An 18,486-nucleotide genomic window follows, 5' to 3' on the forward strand; every position below is an offset into this window, starting at 1 on the left:
AAGACAGCGGGGGGCTTGCAACTCGCCACCCTCACCTTTCAAAGAGAGGGGGCCAAAAACTTCCTGCTAGCCCACCAAGGCCATATGCTCTTGAAAATAATGTTGTTTTTTACGAAGAAAATGATGTTTTTGAAAGGGGAAAAGGAGACAGATTTAGCGAGTGACCCAGATATATAAAATATAGATAAACAAGATGAGTAAAAAAATTAAAAAATTGTGAACCCTCTGCACCATGAAAAGGTCAAGCCAGCTTTAATTTTTCAAGAAAATGATTCCATGTCTATCTTATAGGCTTATTACTACTTACATGTCATTTGGAAACGTGAAATCGTATTTTTAAAAAATTATTTTTTTTATTTTAAATTATTTTGATATGTTAATATTAAAAATAATTTTTTTAAAATAAAAAAAATACTATTTTAACATAAAAATTACTTTAAAAAATAATCTTAGCTACGCTTCAAAACAGATACTTGCAGTAGCCTCGGGTTTTAGTTAATCAAATATAATAATTATAAGTAGAAATTACCAGCATATATATATATATACAAGCTCAATTATCACAGTTTGTTCAGTAGCATTTGTAGGGTAGGATGATTCATCCTATCCAATCTGACTCGTCAAATCTTGTCTCTGCCTGCTGTTTGCTTGGTGTAGGTTTGTGATTGCTATAAAGGGCATCCAAATTATCCTCTGTATTTCCAACGATTGGCCTGTGCTCATATAAACGACTCTCCTGCAATATATTCATTCACACTTTCAATTGTGTTTCAGATTTATAAATCTTATGAATTAAATCCGAAACGTTTCCTATATCTTTTAATCATATCCTTTTATCCAGGATGATTATTTTCAGTTCGTATAGTTTCATTTAAAAAATAACCAAATTAATTTTTTTAAAACCAAGTGAAAGAAACTGTTGAGAGAAAAAAAAATCAACTATTAACTATTAAGATTATCATGAATATTAAAACTATATCTGGTTCTCTTATATATTTCACCTTAACAAAATAAATTAATAATAAAAAAAAACAATCTAGAAAAAAAAAATTTCATCCAGATTGAAGAGGTAAAGAACTTGAAGGAGCGACTGTTAACTTTGATTTAGAGACAAAAAAAATTGAGAGATAAAGATTGTTATTTATAGTATTGCCGGCTTTTTTTATTTCTATTTGAACCGGTTCGGTCGGTTTATTTGGTTTCAACCTTTTAAAACTAAAACATGACCGAACCAAATTGTTTTTAAATCTTTCTAATTAATTTTTTTTACGGTTTGGTTTTTTCAGTTGTTTTTTTTCCCTGGTTATCTCAGTTTTCAATTAATTTTCAAATGTTTTTCAAAAGCTAATTCAAACGTTCTCAAGCAAGTTTCTTTGTTAATGTTCATCAATATTACTGTCAAAGTTCTACCGAACCTAATCTTTAGAAAGACCTCTGATCACAGGGTCATGTTAAGGGGGTGGGACTTGGGAGAGCTACAGAATATAATAGAACACAGAGTCAGGTTCAACTGGCCATGTTTGGTGCTTCGCCTGGATCATTATATAGTGAAACAAAAGAGAGTTTTCGAAAAAGACTGCAATGACCCGTTTGGTACCCTTCTCTTTCTATAGACACTTTAGTTCTGCCTTCACTCTATTCACCCTCCTCAAAATTGGAGGGATTAGGCCTTTAATTGTGATAGTGCACATTTTTTTCTTGAAAAAAGAAATTCTAGCGGTTTGGGTAGGTCACTCACTCCGACACACCTCAGACTGTCCAGTACCTGCCTCTAAACACACCTCAAAGTATTTTTTTCAAGTTCCAAAAAATCACACACCACCTACTATTGCATGCACACCTTGTGCACACAAAATTTCTGTGTAGGAATGGCACACACCTGCATACCTCCTCGTGCAGAACAGAAACAGCCGACCTCCTCTTCATCAATAGCACAACGAGGACTCCAAATCAATGATGAAAATCAAGCTCTCCACCAACAATATTCATTTCCTTATGCTTATAACAAGGTTGCTATCTATCATTACTTTACGCATCACAAAGTATCTCTAACACTACTCTCCACGCTTCACGAGATAAGATGAGGTGAAAAAAATATATAAATATTTCTAATCACCAGATAAGATATTTAAAGCAAGTTCACGTCATTTAAATTTATTCAAGAGCTTCACACTAGTTCATTCAATAATCGCAAATTAATCATTATCTTCATTATATTTCTCTTTTCTGTATATTATTTTTCTCTTCTATATTTACTAACTTAAACATTTTTTATTTCAACAAGGAGTTTGTTTTCCAGGGACAATGAAAACTAGAGATAAAAACCTACATTTAATCCCGTCACATTTTAGTCTAAAATGCATTCATGAAAAGCCCAATCCAGTGTGAAGGCTTCTTCTCAAAGTTTCAATTGTTCATATCCGTGCAGCGGGATTTCATTATTAAAGGCATCTATCCTCTATATATATATATGCTTAGTTAAGACAGTAGAGTTGCAGTCATGCTCGCTAGAAACCCTATGCAACTCTACTGCCTTAATTAAGCATAACTTGCTCATCCCTTTAAATATTTTCTTGTGCCTATGCCTCGTCCTTTGAAGTACGGATTAAAGCAAGCAAAGTTTTGCTGTACAATATTTTCAATAAATAAAGTTTAAAACGCATCACAAAACAGATTTGACAGGATTATGTGAAATCATGTGTCCTAGGAAAGAATTCGTTGCCCACCTTTTTTAGCCAAGTGTTTTAATGGTAAATGCACATTTACAAGTAAATCCCTAACATTTCCCCTCTAAATTTTGCATTATTTTCTGGTCACTCGTAATGAACAGAGTTTGTTAAACATGTCTCCTTCAGTGCAGACAAGGCAGTGGAAAACGATCCGGAAGAAGGCAATGCTTGTTGATAGCTTACATTTGCTTCCTTTTTTTATTATTATTATTATTATTATCAGATTAGCAGTTATGTCCAGTGTTAATTACATAAATTAGTAACTTGGAAGATTTTACATGTCTGTTCTTCTGAAAATTTTATCTTAATTATACTGATTTACTTCAGACTCAAAATGATGCAATTCATATGTTTTCTTCAAGAGCCAACTCCTTTCGTTGATTTTCTTCCTACACAGCGTGATGCTGCTCCACTCTTTTGCTTAGGCATTGCCATACAAGAGAGAGATGGATTGGAAGAGACAAGCATCGGTGAAGCTTTATCATGAGACAGAATTCATCCTGACAGATGAACAGAAATTACCTGTAAACAAAAATCTGCATTTCGCCAAAAAAATTGCTCATGCACAACACTGTGCAACTGCCGCTATGCATCCAAGCAACTCTGGTTTCACTTGACCTCAAAAGCAGCTTCACTAACGCAGACACACCTTTTGAAGGAGGAAAGAAAGGGAGAAGAAGAAGAAGAAGGAAAAGGAAAAGGAAAAGGAAAAGGAACGGGAGTAAGGCACCAGGTTTTAAAACATATTATTACAGTTACACAAGTATTAACTTCAGACAGATGCATCCAATTGAGTTATTAACAACAGTCCCAGAATTCCATGACTCGTGGAAGGCTTAACAGATAGGTGTCTCACTCTACTGACTGCATACCTTCATTTACATCAGTAAATATCAACAATCCTGTCATTGATCTCGGCAGCTCCAACGGAAACATCACATATAACCTGCATGTATTGGGGTATGACCGCCCACCACACCATCAAACATAAATAAATGCTTAACCTATTATCAACCTATCTACCACATATACTATAAGTTTACACCTTGAACAATGATGAAAGGAGATGAAAACTGTAAATGGAAATAGCACTAAATCATGTAGGTTGGGTATGAACACCAGAACTACAGTAACGTTTCATTTTATCATTCGCAGGTCATGCTTATGATTCAAAAAACACTAATATAGCAAGTTCACTAGTTAAATGCCACAGCAATTATGTAATAAAACATTACTTTATACCACTCCATCAAAGGACCTAAGACCAAAGATGTATATGAAATCATATATATATCACGCTAAATTTAAAAGAAGCAAGAAGAAAGATAACTGAAAATAGAAATAATTCCTCAAATAAACATTTTTATCAAAAAAAAAAGGTCCACAGTTAGCAATAGAGGTAGTAATAGTCCAACATACATCTAGCAGTAATAGAAGCTTGCTAGAAAGATTGAATGGTTGATGCAGATGACAGCAGAACACCGTTTGAAACATATAATCCTTATCATGAGTCAGCTCGGGCCTTAAAGACTCTAGTTCCAACATGTTACAAGTGAACCTGCAAAAGATAAACAAACACAAAGTGCTCATATTTACGAGGAGCCAAAGCTGGCAGAAAAATCCAACAACCAAAGAACATTTAAAAAATCTTCTATAAGAATCGCCCATCATGCAAGCAAAGGCTGATTCTGCAGGATTTAAGTCCACGCATCTCTGCAAGCTTCTCAGATTGGATCTTCTCAGATTGAAGCATGGCACAAACACAGCTGCCTTTGAAATACAGCTTCTCTACCGAGCCTTCTAGACTCTGCTGTCCTTAAGAATTAACTTTGGTTCTCTAACGCTCTTCAAATTCTGTAAACCAGGCAACGGATCTAAGCTAATTAAAGGTCAACAACAACATTGAAAAATATTTTTTTCTCACAATGGTAGTAATTACCATTCCAGTTCAGCTGTGGGATGCTCAGCTTTCAGTAACAATGGTTCTTCATTGCTTAAATTCAGCACACATTTGCCCCCCATTACCACGTCTTCCACCCGTTCCTTTGAATCACAATCTTTACATTTTTCTTTGTCCGTAAAAGAATTTTCATCCTCATTGGCATCTTCTGTTTTGTCCGATGTATGCTCATGACGAGTTTCATTTTCTTCTCTTTTTATCTCCTCATCATTTGAGTGGCGCTTGTGTTCTGCAGATTTTGATCTAGAGTGCCTCCTACGTTTTGATTTATTTTCCTCTGAACTTCTTGGAGATCTGATATGTTTACCTTCAGCTGATACTGACATTCGTCTACCGCAGTGCTTAGACTTTTCATCTTTATTTTCATCTATCCTGTGATTGGAATGCCGCTTGCCTTCTGGAGATATTGGCCTGGAGTGCCGTCTGTGCTTTGACTTGCTCTCATCCCTACCTTTTGGGGATGACCTACTTCTTCTGGGATGATTTGACTCAGCAGATATTGACCTAGACCGCACTCTATCTCGATGCTTTGTTTTTTTATCCCTGCTTTCATTTCCTCTCTCCTTGTAACAGTGCCTATCATCAACAGATTTTGACCTGGACCTCCTATCACGATGCTTCAGCCTCCCATCCTCAGTTTTGCCCACTTTCTCATAGGAATGGCGTTTAACTTCCACAGATTTTGACCTGGACCGGCTTCTGTGATTCGATTCATCTTCATCCGAACTTCTATGGGATGGTCTCCTGCCATGGTGTTTAAGCTCCACAGATAATGACCTAGATCTCCTCCCATGTTGCTTTGACTTTTTATCTTGGATTTCATTCACTCTGTCATTGGACTCTTCCACAGATTTGGACCTAGAGCGTGAGTGCCTTTTGTATCTGAGTTTGCTATCTGTGATATTCCTTCGGGATAACCGACGTCCCCCATGACTCCTAGGTGATCTTGAACCACTGTCTGCTGCTTTTCTTGATCTTTGAGCTGAGTTTTCTTGGCGACGTTTTGGCGAGCCTGAATCATCTCTGTAGGACTTTCTTGTTCGAGGGCTTGCGCTCCTGCTTCTACTTCTCCTTGAAACAGGTGAATGACGACCATGTGATCTATCCAAATCCTGCATTCTCATTCTATCAACAATATCTCTACTATCTCTATATGATCGCCTTCCATAGTTATACCTTGAGTGATAGCGAAATCTCAAGGGAGACCTAGATCTACGGTCTCTATTGCGGCGAGATGGAGGTGAGTAAGAAGGTGACCTCAACCTTCTTTGATAATTAATTGGTGATCTCGACTTGGATCTAGACCTTGCTTGAGGTGGGGATGGTGACCTGCAAGAGGCAGTAAACTCGTCAGTGGAGAAAAAAATCATGGAATATATCCTTCAAGTTTTAATTAGGGTTACCTAGTTTGTTTGTCACACGAATTGAAAACAATCATCAAACTATTCTCATAATTGCATGCTTAAGTGAAAGAAGATACAAAGGTTTGCGTTTATTAACAAAAACCTAAACAAGAAGGAGAAGTTGTTAATGTAGCTCTAGGAACACATCACTATTCATGGAAATCATGATTTGATGAAATTGCCCCTGGCCCAAAAAGCCTTCACGCTAAACATTGGAGGCAATGTGGTCTTTTCACTATGATATAATTGTTGCAGGGTTAGGTTAGTAAATTCATTTTTTGCATGGTAAATTTACTAATTTACCCCTACAATAAAAAAATATATAATGCCTTTCAATCAGGAGGGTTATGGTCTTTTCAATTTTTTTGAAATAGTTAAATTACTTTGTTAATCATGAAGACATAATCAACATAACTCTCTCATAAGGATTTTTTTATCCTTCATAATTGGTTTTATTGTTAATTTGAAGGTTACTCAAGGACATTATTGTAATTGATGATCATATATTAAATATTTATTAAAAATAAATCATATGCACGCTCCAGTGAATGGATAGCCACCGTGTCCTTTGAGCGGCACGTGTGGGTCTATCCAACCACTAAATGCCGATTTCCATGATGGGGCGGCACGTGCACCAAAAGTGCCTCTGGTTTGGCATGTGCAACAACCATTTATTTTTATTTTTATTTTTCTCTTTCTCTAGTTTAACATCAACCCCTACAAAAAATCATACCAACCCCTACAATTTATGTTTCTTTCACACTTGGTCATTGTTATTTTTATTATTATTTTTTAAAATTTTGAATAATCTATTAAATAACAAATGTTTTTCAATTTCACCCATTGTTTTTTTTATTGCAATTTACTTTGCTTGGGATTATTTTTTAGATTGTTTTTCTTTTATAATTTCATCTTCCTTCGGTTTTTTTCTATCAATTTTTTTTCCTCTTTTTTTATTGTTATCTTTTCTGCTTTGACAAGTTTTTATATTGATATTTTTTTCACGATTTCATCCTTCAAAATTAAATTGATTAGGGGTTAAGCTTCTTGATTGAACTCGGGTCTAGGATTTCACAAGTTGCGAGTTTTAGAGATTAGACCGGATTTAAAAGGATCACTCGGGTTTACTTGATTTTTCCTCTTTTTTTAAGCTTTATGTTTTCTTATTTTCATCTTTTTTTTTCTTTGTTATTTTGTACGGTTTGCATTCTATAGGGTTAGTCTCAAGTTCATGACCAGAGTTACCGATTTCAAAGTTTAACGCAGGTTGACCTTTTTTTGTCCTTTATTAAATTGATTTATTACAATTTCATCCTTCAACATTTTATTTATAAGAAATTAGTCTTCATACTTTTTTTTTCCTTTTCTTTCTATTAGATTATCTTGATCTTGTGTCCATAGTCACGGGCTTAGCAAGTTAACTCAAGTTAGCTCATGCTTTTTTCCATCGCTTTTTTTAATTAAAGTTATCTTTTTATTTTTATCCTTCATCATTAAGCTCATCATTAGGTTGTTAGATAATTCAACTTCATTATTTTATTCAGTTTGCTTTCAAACATGTTTACTCCAGTGACGACTAGGTCAAGGATTTTGCATCTTGACCCGAGTGGGCTCGAATTAAGTTTTTTTAACCTTTTTTTACTTATATTTTTTTCTTGATTTTCATCCTCCAACATTTTATTTGCTAGAGTGAGCTCCAACTTTCTCCTTTTTATTTTTCTTTCTATGAAGTTAACATGTTCTCATTTGATTTATTAAGAATTGATCTTCGAACTTTTTTTCCTGTTTTTCTTTCTACGAGGTTATCTCAATCTTATATTCATGATCGTAGAGTTTGCGAGTTAACCTGGTTTAATTGGTTTTTTTGTTTGTTTTATTTAAAAAAAAATTCAGTTTTGTCCTTCAACATTAGATTGTTTGATTCTCCGAATAAGCTTAGGTCGGGTTCTTTTAATTATTTTTTTTGTTGTCATTTTTTTTTTCAATTTCTTTATTGTGGTTGCATTTTTTATTCATATTATTTAAATTACCAATTGAACTAATGACTTGAGTCTTGGATTTTTTTTCCTTGGTATTTTTTTTTAACATCGGAAAAAAAATTGATTGGCCTGCGACAAAGCGCGGACCACAAATCTAGTTAAATAACTATTGCAATAGCAATTGATAAGCAACCAATTGGTCCTCCATCAACTCAATTCTAACAAAATATTTCATAAAGGCTAATGGATATGGATGGAGAGAGAATGAAAGCCATGGTAGTACAAGATCATACTAAGACAACCTTGTGCTCCTTTCTTGCAGGTAATCTAAATCATGATCCTCATATGTAAGACTCATTGCAGTATTTATGTATTTCAAAATCTTAATGTAAGGCAAAACTAAAGAATATTGATACAAACTATCAACAAATTATCATTGTTGATCTACTTTAAAAGAAAGCGAGAGAGGGTGACGTACTTGGTTTCTGCTTTTGTTTCCTCTTCTCCAATGACCAACCCATCAGCTTTTAACTTCTTACTTATTTCTGCAGCTCTAGCTGCTGCTAACTCTGTTGCAGACTTCATTGATGCAGCTTTGTTAGCTGCCTGCTGCGCAGTCATAGTTTGTTGCATAATCAAAGCCTGTTGAAATTGCATCTGTTGCATGGCAACAGCTTGCTGCATCATCATCGGTAGAGAAGATGAAGCTAGTGAAGAATTCGAAAGAGGTTTCTGAGGAAGAGATTTAGCCATCTCAACGTTCAAAGGCCGACCCCCAACATCCATGTTGTTCAAGGCCAAAGCAGCAGTTGCTTCTTCCGGTTTCGAGTATTCTATGTAAGCAGAGTGTTTTGAATCGGCAATGGCACACTCGACAACTGTGCCACAAAAACTAAACAGCTGTTTCAGCTGTTCCACTGTCAGAAGCGGGCTGAGATTACTAACATGGAGTGTTTTCTTCAGTGCATCCTCCTTCCGAGCTTTGTCAGGCGAGCCTGGCAAGAGGATAAATGCTCAGCAGTAAGAACTTTGGACAAAAATGAAAGAAAAAAAATACTTAAACCAAAGCACAGCACAAGTAAAATCAATAACTTAAGTAATGGGAAAGAAAAGGATCCATAAAAGCTATATGATGCATGCATGAGCAGCTAATAAGAAAAAAAAAGGATACCAGATGAATCTTTGACTGACTGAGCTTGTGCTTGCACCTGAGCAGCATGAGCTTGAAGAGCTTTGGCAGCAACAATAGCCTGAGCAGCAGCCATTGCAGCTGCCGAAGGCGCCATAGGCGCATGACTAAGAGTCCCCATTGTAGTTGTTGGGGCTAACAAAGTCATGAGTAAACTGTGTGGAGGGTGGCCCAACTTGCAATCCATTTTTGCACACCGGCCATAGAGGTACTCTCGACAAACTTCCCCAAGTGATGCTCCAACTCCAGGCAAAATTGCACCACCTGAAGCACCTGAAGCAATGCCTGGAGTCATTCCTAGGAATGCAGGGAATGCCCCTGAAACACTGGCTGAGTAATTTGGCATGTTCGGCATGGTCTGATTCACAAGGTTTGGAAACGTAGTTGTAGGAGCCATACCCAGCAAACCTCCGGTTGAAGTGCCTGTTAACATGACAACAATTCAATACCTAAAAGTGTTAAAGAAGAATAGAAAGAATAAATGTACAAAGAACAAGTCGGAGACAATTTGAGGATAAATTGCATGGTGAGGAAACACGACTGATACAAACAGTTTTCCTCGATCTCAAAATTATTAGTGACCATTTAACCATGAAAATCATCCTCAAATAACTTTTCTTACTTTAACAAACCACAAAAGAAAATATCCCCATAATTCCTTTACTTCCATGCAAAAGAAACTGCACATGCCCATATGCATAAATAAGCCAAATAAAGATAGGTAACAAACATAGTGTTCACGTAGAAAAACATCAGGAACACATTATCATAATAGATTAACAGTTAAGATTTTCAAAAATATTCAAAATTTTCCAAAGTATCAAAACAGTATGACTCCAATTTAAACTAATCCCCTCCCCCAAAACGTACAAAAGGATCAAGACACCACATACTCAAAAAAATTGCAGAAATGAGCAACAAGACCAAACAACACCGGGAATAGCCCATATGTTAGTGCCATCTACATGCTGCCGATAAGGGTGTTGAAATGATAGACAAATACCTATAAACTCATTATTGCAATCAACATTACCAGGCACTGTATAACTAACAAAAAAAACAAAAAATTCCATAGCCGTAAATATATACACCTGCACTGAAGAACACAGGGAAAGGACTCCCCATAATAGCTTTCCCATTACACTCAATAGTAACCATATAATTCCCTCTTTTCGGCACCACATACGTAACCGTGTAAGTCCCATCTCCCATATCCTTCACAACCCCTTCCTGCTCCGTTCCCCCAACTCCCACTCCCGGCGAAACCCTAACCCTAATCACCGCGCCTCCATTCGGGACTTTCCTCCCGTCCGCATCCTTAGTAACAACCACAAACGTAGCTGGTGCACACGCGGTCCCACCAGCAATGCCAGCACCTGCCGCCGTGCACTTCCCGGGGTCAACTGGTCCCACTGGCTTATTAGCCAAATCCTTCTCCGCGTCTTCCTCCTCGGAATCCGAATCGACAGCTTTTTCGGCCTTATCTGATAATACTTTGAATGTCGCGTCGAATGCGGCTTTCGCTGCCGCGGTGTTTTCTGCCTCGCTTTTTAGTTTCGCTTCCTCTGCTTGCTTCATCCATATTGGTTTAGCAGCTGAAGTATTGGTGGTGGTGACGGCGGTAGTAGTGGTTGTGGAGTTGTTTCGATCCGTCATCTTAAGACCCTAATTTTGCCTGGAGGCGAGAATTTGGGTTTTTTAGGGACCGATTGGTGATAGCGTTGATGAAAGCAAGGGGAAAGGGAAAGTAAGTAGTTGTTGTATTTTTCCTTGGAAGAGAACTAGATATGTACCCACTTTACGCCGCAGTTCCGATAACATCCTTTTTTTTTTATTTGATGTTAATGGATGCATTTATATTTTTAAAAGGAAAAAAATAATGTTCAATAATAAAATATAATGTTCAATAATAAAAAAATATAATGTTAATTTATTAAGTTCGGTTTCCAAGTCATCTAATCAAAACATAACAAATTTATAAAAAAAATTATAAAATGATGAAGGATAAAATTAAAAAAAATAAACATATAAAATAATAAAAAATAACAATTATAAACCACAAAAAAAACTTGAGTTTGCCGAGTCAACTCGTCAACCTGTGAGTTTGTGAGATCAAGATAACTAGATAAAAAAATAAAATCACAAGACCCGTTTTAAAAAACTAGTGTTGAATCATTAGATGGGAAAAAATAAGTCTAAAAAAAGAGGTGTCAACCCTTTGTTATAGACAATTTCATCAGAAGCATCAAATATAAAAAATCATATAGGTTAATTCTCAATATATCAAATATTAAAATTTTAATTTAAAAAAAATTCAAAAAAACAAAAGGATCCAAAAGAAAAATATAGTAATTAAAAGCAAAAAACAATACGCGAGCCCATATGGGTTAACCCGTCAACCACGCGTATTGGGTCATGACATCAGGATAAATCTATAAAATAGAAACAAAAAAAAACATCAATTATAATTTTTTTTAAAATCAACGTCGACTAATGAGATAAAAAAAATGATATGAACTCGTGCTATCTTACAAAACTCGTGACCCGAGTCATTTGATCAGAAGCGCAAAGAAAAACATGAAGCATACATTAAATGTAAAGTATGAAATTAAAAAAAATCAATCACAAAAAAATATTTAAAATAAAAAATAACAATTAAAAATATAATAATCAAATTTAAAAAAAAAAAGAAATGGGGGATTGATAATTTTGAATTGAATGATTAAATTGAAAATAAAAATCATTTTCACAAAAGAATGAGGAAAGAAATTAAAAAAATATATAATAGATTAAAAATCTTGATTCAATGATGAAATTAAAAACAATAAAAATTTACAAAAGAGGAAAAAAAAGATTCGGGATCAAATTTAAAAAAAAAACTAAAAATTAAAAATTTAGATTGAAGAATGAAACTGAAAACAAATAAAAAATTTGCTAAAGAGCCGAGGACAAAAAAATACAAATAAAAAGAATAGGACTAATACTCGGATATCTCCGGTTAGGAGGACTACCCTTGAATTTAAAATGCCGAGTATGGATTTGGAGGGAGGAGAAAGTGAAAAAAAAGGTCATTGATGCTAAACTCGACGCCCTTTAGCCGCGCGCGCACACACCTCTCTAAGGAGGCAATGTTAAAAAGAATCAAACATCGCCATATAAAGCAACGTTTGACCGGCGAGTGGCTCCACATGTGTTGGCATGTGCAACTCATGCATCAATAACTTTTTCAGCAATATTTTTATATATTAAATTACATAATTGCCTATATACCTGACCTAAAAATTACAAAAAACCTGAGCACAAGTACAAGAATGCCCTTTGACATAAATTATAGAAAATCCAAACCCAATGACATCTACGTAATTCTACTACTCATAAAATGGCAAAAAACAAAAACACATATGATCATAAGCTTTAAAGAATTTTAAATATAAGGGTGTAAGAGTCATTTTATTGTGCATCATAAAATAAAATAAAAGGATGTTATTGCCTTTTTAATATTTTTTATAACAAGTAGAATATTTTGAAATTACTAAATTACCCCAATAACATCATTTTTTGGTTTTGTTTTCAAGGGCAAAATAGATTTTTTATCATAAAGTTCAAATAAGCCATCCATTTCTTTCCCCTTTTCACTTTGGTGTCATGCCTTTCAATCTTATCCTTCCCTATCAAATTAGCTTAGATTGACCTGCAATGGTAAGGTGGAGGGTAGATTAAAAAAAAATAAAAGGGAAAAAAGGCATCATGAAAAGTGCATTGTGGATCCACGATATTAGCTATTTAGTTTGTGTTGTGATGAGGGTCATATTTTTTAAAAATAGACATGCATGCTTTCATTGACATGTTTTTATATTTTTTAAAAATATAAATTGAAAAGTCTATCCAAACATCTTATTAGATAAATTGATGAAATATCAATGTAAATAAACAAAAAAAAAGTAATCGACAATAACTAGAATCGAAACTGAAAAAAAAAATCAAGAAATAGATACGTGTTAAAATATTTGATCCTGTAATATGAGATATTCACCTTGTTGTGTCTATTAATTTTTTTTATTGAAATCATTTTCATTCAAATAAACAACAATATAAATAAAAACACGCATAATGTTTATTTAATAAAATACCATGTAACGTTACGCATGATGATTTTTTTTTAATTTTAAAATATGAAGTTCGTGTATATAAAACATAAAAAACAATTTAGACGAATCAAAATAATCTTGAAGAATTAAATACACATAAAACATTTTAGAAAAACTCAATAAAAAAATGCTAAATAATCAAAATAAAAAATCATAAATGAGGGATATTAACTAAAACATAAATTTAAAAATTATTTTTTTAAAATACATATGAAAAAAGGTATCAATTAAAATAAAAATTAGAATAGAAAAATAGAAAAAGACATTGATAATCTAGGTGATGCAGATGCGCTTAAAAGAAATAAAAAAAAACAACTTTGGTTACAAGTGTGATCGAGTTTAATAAATTTGTTCTATTTGAATTAGATGATAAAAAATAGGCAACAATAATAAAAAGGATAATTTTTTTTATAAGAGCAAAGATCACGATAGCCTAGGGAATAAAATCTTGGAGGTACACCATTGGATAAAAAAAAGTAAAAAAACAACAATTTAAGTTAACATGGTAGACATGTACATGTATAATAGGGGGAAGCTAACCACAATGGACCTGCGAAACCTATACCCTAATTCATGAAACCATGATCACCTAACAGAAAAGAATTTGAAGATAACTATATAACTATATGTTTTTTAAAATTATATGAAATGATGAAATCGAAAAAGAAAATGAGCATGAAGATATCAACTCGCATTAATTTTTCAAACCCATGGCTCAGGTTATTAGATCAGAAGTGCCTTAAATGGAAAAACATGAAGACTGATCCTTAAGAAATCAAACATTAAAAGATGAAACAAAGAAAAAATCAATCACATAAAATGATATAAAACAAATAATTGTAATTAAAAGAAACAGGGTGAAAATCGAAATAAAAAAAAATTAGAAGGCAACAAAATTTTTATAAGTGGAGGGTTAAATTGAAAAGAAAATAACTTTAATAGAAAAATAAAAATAAAAAATAAGGTCCAAATTAGAAAAATCAATACACTATAAAAACTTTGATTAAATGATGAAATTAAAAATTAATAAAACTTCAATAAAAAAAAACTAAGGAAAAAACACTAAAAGTAAAAAAATAAAGACCGAATTAAAAAAAAAACAATACATGACAAATAGTAATTCAAAAACTAAATTCAAAAAAAATAAAACTTTTTTAAAAGTTCAATAAATTAAATTAGAAAAAAAAACAAGAATTAAAACTAAAACAATTAAATATACATTTTCAAGGAGGAAAAAGAAGAAAAGAAATGAAAAACGAATACAAGCGATAAAATAAGCATCTTTTACCAACATCCCAAAAGTATTTTTATTATTCATTTAAAAATGAAATTACCACAAAAACCTTGGGCAAAAAGTTGTTTTTGTTTTTTTATCTGAAAGGTTATTTTAGCAATTCTTATGTACAAATAAATGCATAAAAAATCTGTACCCCTAATGAGTTTTTAAAAGATATTTGTGTCCTTATAAAAGTACAAAAATACCCCAGTTTGTTTTAGAGGGGTAAAATAGAAAACATTGTGAATTCACTGTGCACATCCTCAATTTTTCCCACGTGTTTTAATTTTTTTAATATAATTATATTTGAAGAGTGAAAAAAGGAAAATAAATGACTATAGGCACAACCATTGTGTCTACCGAGACAATCACTTTTTGTAAAAGGTTGGATTTTAAAACTTGAAAATGATAAAAACCTCTTTCAAGGCCGTGTTTAATTGCAGGAAAGTGAATTCCTGGAATTCACTTTCCTGCTTTTTCCATATTTGGCAGCAATATAAGAAAATAGTCAAAGGAAACTGAATTCAGTTAAATTAAAAAAAGTAACTTTACGAAAGGAAAGTGTTCTTACAAATTGAAGGCCAAAACCAAAGATTTCGTTTTATTAGTGGTATATACTATAGGTCTGTTGAAAGTATCCATCGTTACTTTAGAATTGTTTTAAAAGCAATTCTTAAGTTATACAAGCACCTTATTAAAGATCCAGAGGATACAGTTCCAGCTGAGATAATAAATAATCAAAGATTCTATCCTTATTTTAAGGTATGAGAACAATACCAATATTTTTATACATTAATTAATTACATCTAGAAGTAAAGTTTATAAATTATTTTTTCATGTTTATATAGGATTGTGTGGGAGCAATAGATGGTGCCCATGTTCCTGCAATTGTTCTTGTTGAGATTCAAGGAAAGTTTTGAGGTCGAAAAGAAGGAACAACACAAAATATTTTAGTAGCTATAACTTTTGATTTGAAGTTTATATATGTTTTAGCTGACTGTGAAGGAAGTGCACATGATTCACGGGTTTTAGGTGATGCATTATAAAGACCTAATGGTCTAAAAATTCCAGAAGGTATATAATAAAGTATTGTATTATATGCAATAAACATATAAAATGTTCTATCAGATAAAAATAGTAATAGGTTTTATTTTTTTAATTTGTAGGGAAATATTATCTTGGTGATGCTGGTTACGGTATTTGAAAAGGAATCATTTCTCCTTTTCGTAGAGTTCGATATCACTTGAATAAGTTTACAGAACGTGCACCAGAAAATGAAAAGGAGCTATTTAATCTTCGACACTCTTCATTGAGAACCGCTATTGAGCGAGGGTTTGGTATTTTGAAGAGTCGTTTTAGATCAATTGATAGAAAATCTTTTTGGTCTTATGAAACACAAGTAGATGTTGTGCTTGCATGTTGTATTATTCATAATCACATAATGGGGGTTGATCTTTATGACTTTATTATGGAAGAAATATGTTCGGATAGTGAACGAATTAGACGAACAATCAACTTAAGTCAACGAGAGGAAAGAGAAGAGAATAGGAAGTGGATAACAAAAAGAGAAATGATTGCATCAACCATGTGGAATGACTATAACACTCAAAGAAACTAGTAATTGAGTGTTAATTATATGTGTTTGTTTTTATTATGTCTTACTTGAGTTTGTATTATCTTTGTTATGTATTTGGTGTAGATGTTGACTTTATTATATTTTCTCTTTTAATTATTAATTGTAGTTTTTATATGAAATTTATTAAATCTAAATATTGTATGATTTTATTTTGTATAAATTTGTATTTTTTTTTTGTAGAAATGAGTTCCACGCAAAATGAAAAATGCAAGGGCAAGCACTTTACATGGTCTAAGCCTATGTCTCATATGTTGCTTGAGATACTAGCTGAGGAGGCACTTAAAGGAAGCAAACCTTCTTCGACCTTTAAAGCAGAATGTTTTGTTAAGGTGGCTACAGAAATAAGTCAAAAGTTCAACGTCCAATGCGTGCCTAAGCATGTGGATAATTATCTCAAGACGGTGAAAAAAGAATGGGGAATAATAACCAAACTTAAAAATAAAAGTGGCTTTGGCTGAAATGATTGTTTGAAGATGATTACAGTTTTGAAAGATATATATGATGAAGAAGTAAATGTATGATAAATATTATACTCTTTGTAATTTTTATATTTACTTTTGTTTCTAAGATGTTATACAATGAACTAAAAAATTGCATATTCTAAACTTTATGAACAAGCACATCCCAATCATGACAAGTTTCTCAACAAAAAACTTGATATGTACGAGGTAGTGACAATTGTTGTTGGAAAAGACATGGCAACCGGAAATCATGCCAAATCATATGCTGATGTCAACTTAGACGAAAACAATGAAGAGCAATCAGTTCGAATTGAAAATGAAGGTGAATATGAAGAAAGTTATAAGGGAAAAGAAACATCTTCCTCTAGTACACAAAAGAGGCAACATAGGAAGAGAAATCATATGTATGAAGATGATGGTCTTGAAAAGTTATCTAAACAGATTGGAGATGTAGCATTTGCAATTCAAAGCCTCAACAAAAATCAACTTGATGTTAATGCGCTGTATACGGAAGTGATGAAAATTGAAGGCTTTGATGAGATCATTCTTGGGGATGCATTTGATCATTTGGTCCAAAATGAAATGTTGGCAAAAGCATTTATGGCAAAAAATGCTAATTTGAGGAAAATTTGGGTTCAAAATTTTATGAATCACCACTACTACAGGCCTGCTAGCTAAGATGGTTTGACTATGTTCAAAATTTGGGTTCAGACTATGTTTGTTATTTAATGAGTATGTTTACTTGTTTAATTCGGTCTAGCATGTTTATATTTGTAATTTAAACTAATATGTATGTATATGACATCGAAACTTAATATTTATGTATGATTATGTTTGATGTTAGATATTTATATTTATATCTTGATGTTTATTTGATATATATTAAAGGGATATTAAAGAGATAATTGCCTTTACCCGTATAAAAAAAATATTTATCCAAAAAACCCATAAAAAATATTTTTGTATGTATTGATCTTATAAAAAATTCTTCATACAAAAAAAAAAACTCAAATATATAACTCTTACCATAAACTAATTTGGCTTTCTTCATATGAAAAAAAAAACTTATTTTAAGCTTTTAAAATTGAAAAAAATATATTAATAGGCTTTTTGTAGAAATATTTCATAAGCTTATGTATGAATATAGGATATAATAAAAAAAATCATCACTATACTTTTTAGATTTCATTTTTTTATTGGAAGTGATTAAATATTTTATATATATTAGATAAACTTGAAAAAAAAATTAATTCATTATTAAATTATTTTTCAGTTCATTTTCCATAACATAACCAAACACTGGAAAGTGTTTTCCAGTTTATTTTCCATAATACTACTAAACATCAGAAAATACTTTCCCGGAATTCACTTTCCCCGGAATTTACTTTCCTGCAAACAAACAGGGCCCAAATGTAAGAAAACATTACATAAATCTTATTTTATATTTATATTTATAGTACTCTTAATTACTATTAAGAAACATAAATTTAGAAAGAGAATAAAAACATGTTTGGGAACGCAGTTTGCACCACGTTCCCAAAAAAATTTAATTTTTTTTGTGCTAAAATTTAATATGATTTACACGATTTTGATCGTTTTGATGTGTTGATGTCAAAAATAATTTTTTAAAAATAATAAAACATTATTTATTTATATTTTAATACAAAAAATAATTTGAAAAGTAACCGCTACTACACTGCCAAGA

The 18,486-nt window shown here is 32.6% G+C and overlaps 1 protein-coding gene across 2 annotated transcripts; it reads right to left on the bottom strand.

Moving 5' to 3' along the window:
- Nucleotides 1-3,451: 3,451 nt before the first annotated feature.
- Nucleotides 3,452-11,058, bottom strand: LOC133697135 (uncharacterized). Of its 2 annotated transcripts, XR_009842822.1 has the most exons (6): nt 10,352-11,058; nt 9,243-9,683; nt 8,550-9,066; nt 4,669-6,018; nt 4,149-4,583; nt 3,452-3,675 (listed from the first exon to the last, which is right to left on the bottom strand). XR_009842822.1 is itself a non-coding variant. In XM_062119521.1 (5 exons), coding segments are annotated over exons 1-5 (2,874 nt in total). In that variant the 5' UTR covers nt 10,917-11,058; the 3' UTR covers nt 4,056-4,582. The 2 variants fall into 2 exon arrangements, 1 of the variants encoding a protein (XP_061975505.1); XM_062119521.1 differs by lacking the exon at nt 3,452-3,675 and having other exon boundaries at nt 4,056-4,583.
- Nucleotides 11,059-18,486: the final 7,428 nt, after the last annotated feature.

The sequence above is a fragment of the Populus nigra genome, chromosome 1 (assembly GCF_951802175.1).
Source record: "Populus nigra chromosome 1, ddPopNigr1.1, whole genome shotgun sequence".
NCBI classification, from domain to species: domain Eukaryota; kingdom Viridiplantae; phylum Streptophyta; class Magnoliopsida; order Malpighiales; family Salicaceae; genus Populus; species Populus nigra.

Bases quoted from the DNA above. Each gene is read 5' to 3' on its own strand.
- LOC133697135 (XM_062119521.1), bottom strand. From the start codon at position 10,916: ATGACGGATCGAAACAACTCCACAACCACTACTACCGCCGTCACCACC. The intron at 9,684-10,351 runs GTGTATATATTT...TCATGTTAACAG, and splicing joins CCCTGTGTTCTTCAGTGCAG to GCACTTCAACCGGAGGTTTG. The intron at 9,067-9,242 runs GTATCCTTTTTT...TCCTCTTGCCAG, and splicing joins GTCAGTCAAAGATTCATCTG to GCTCGCCTGACAAAGCTCGG.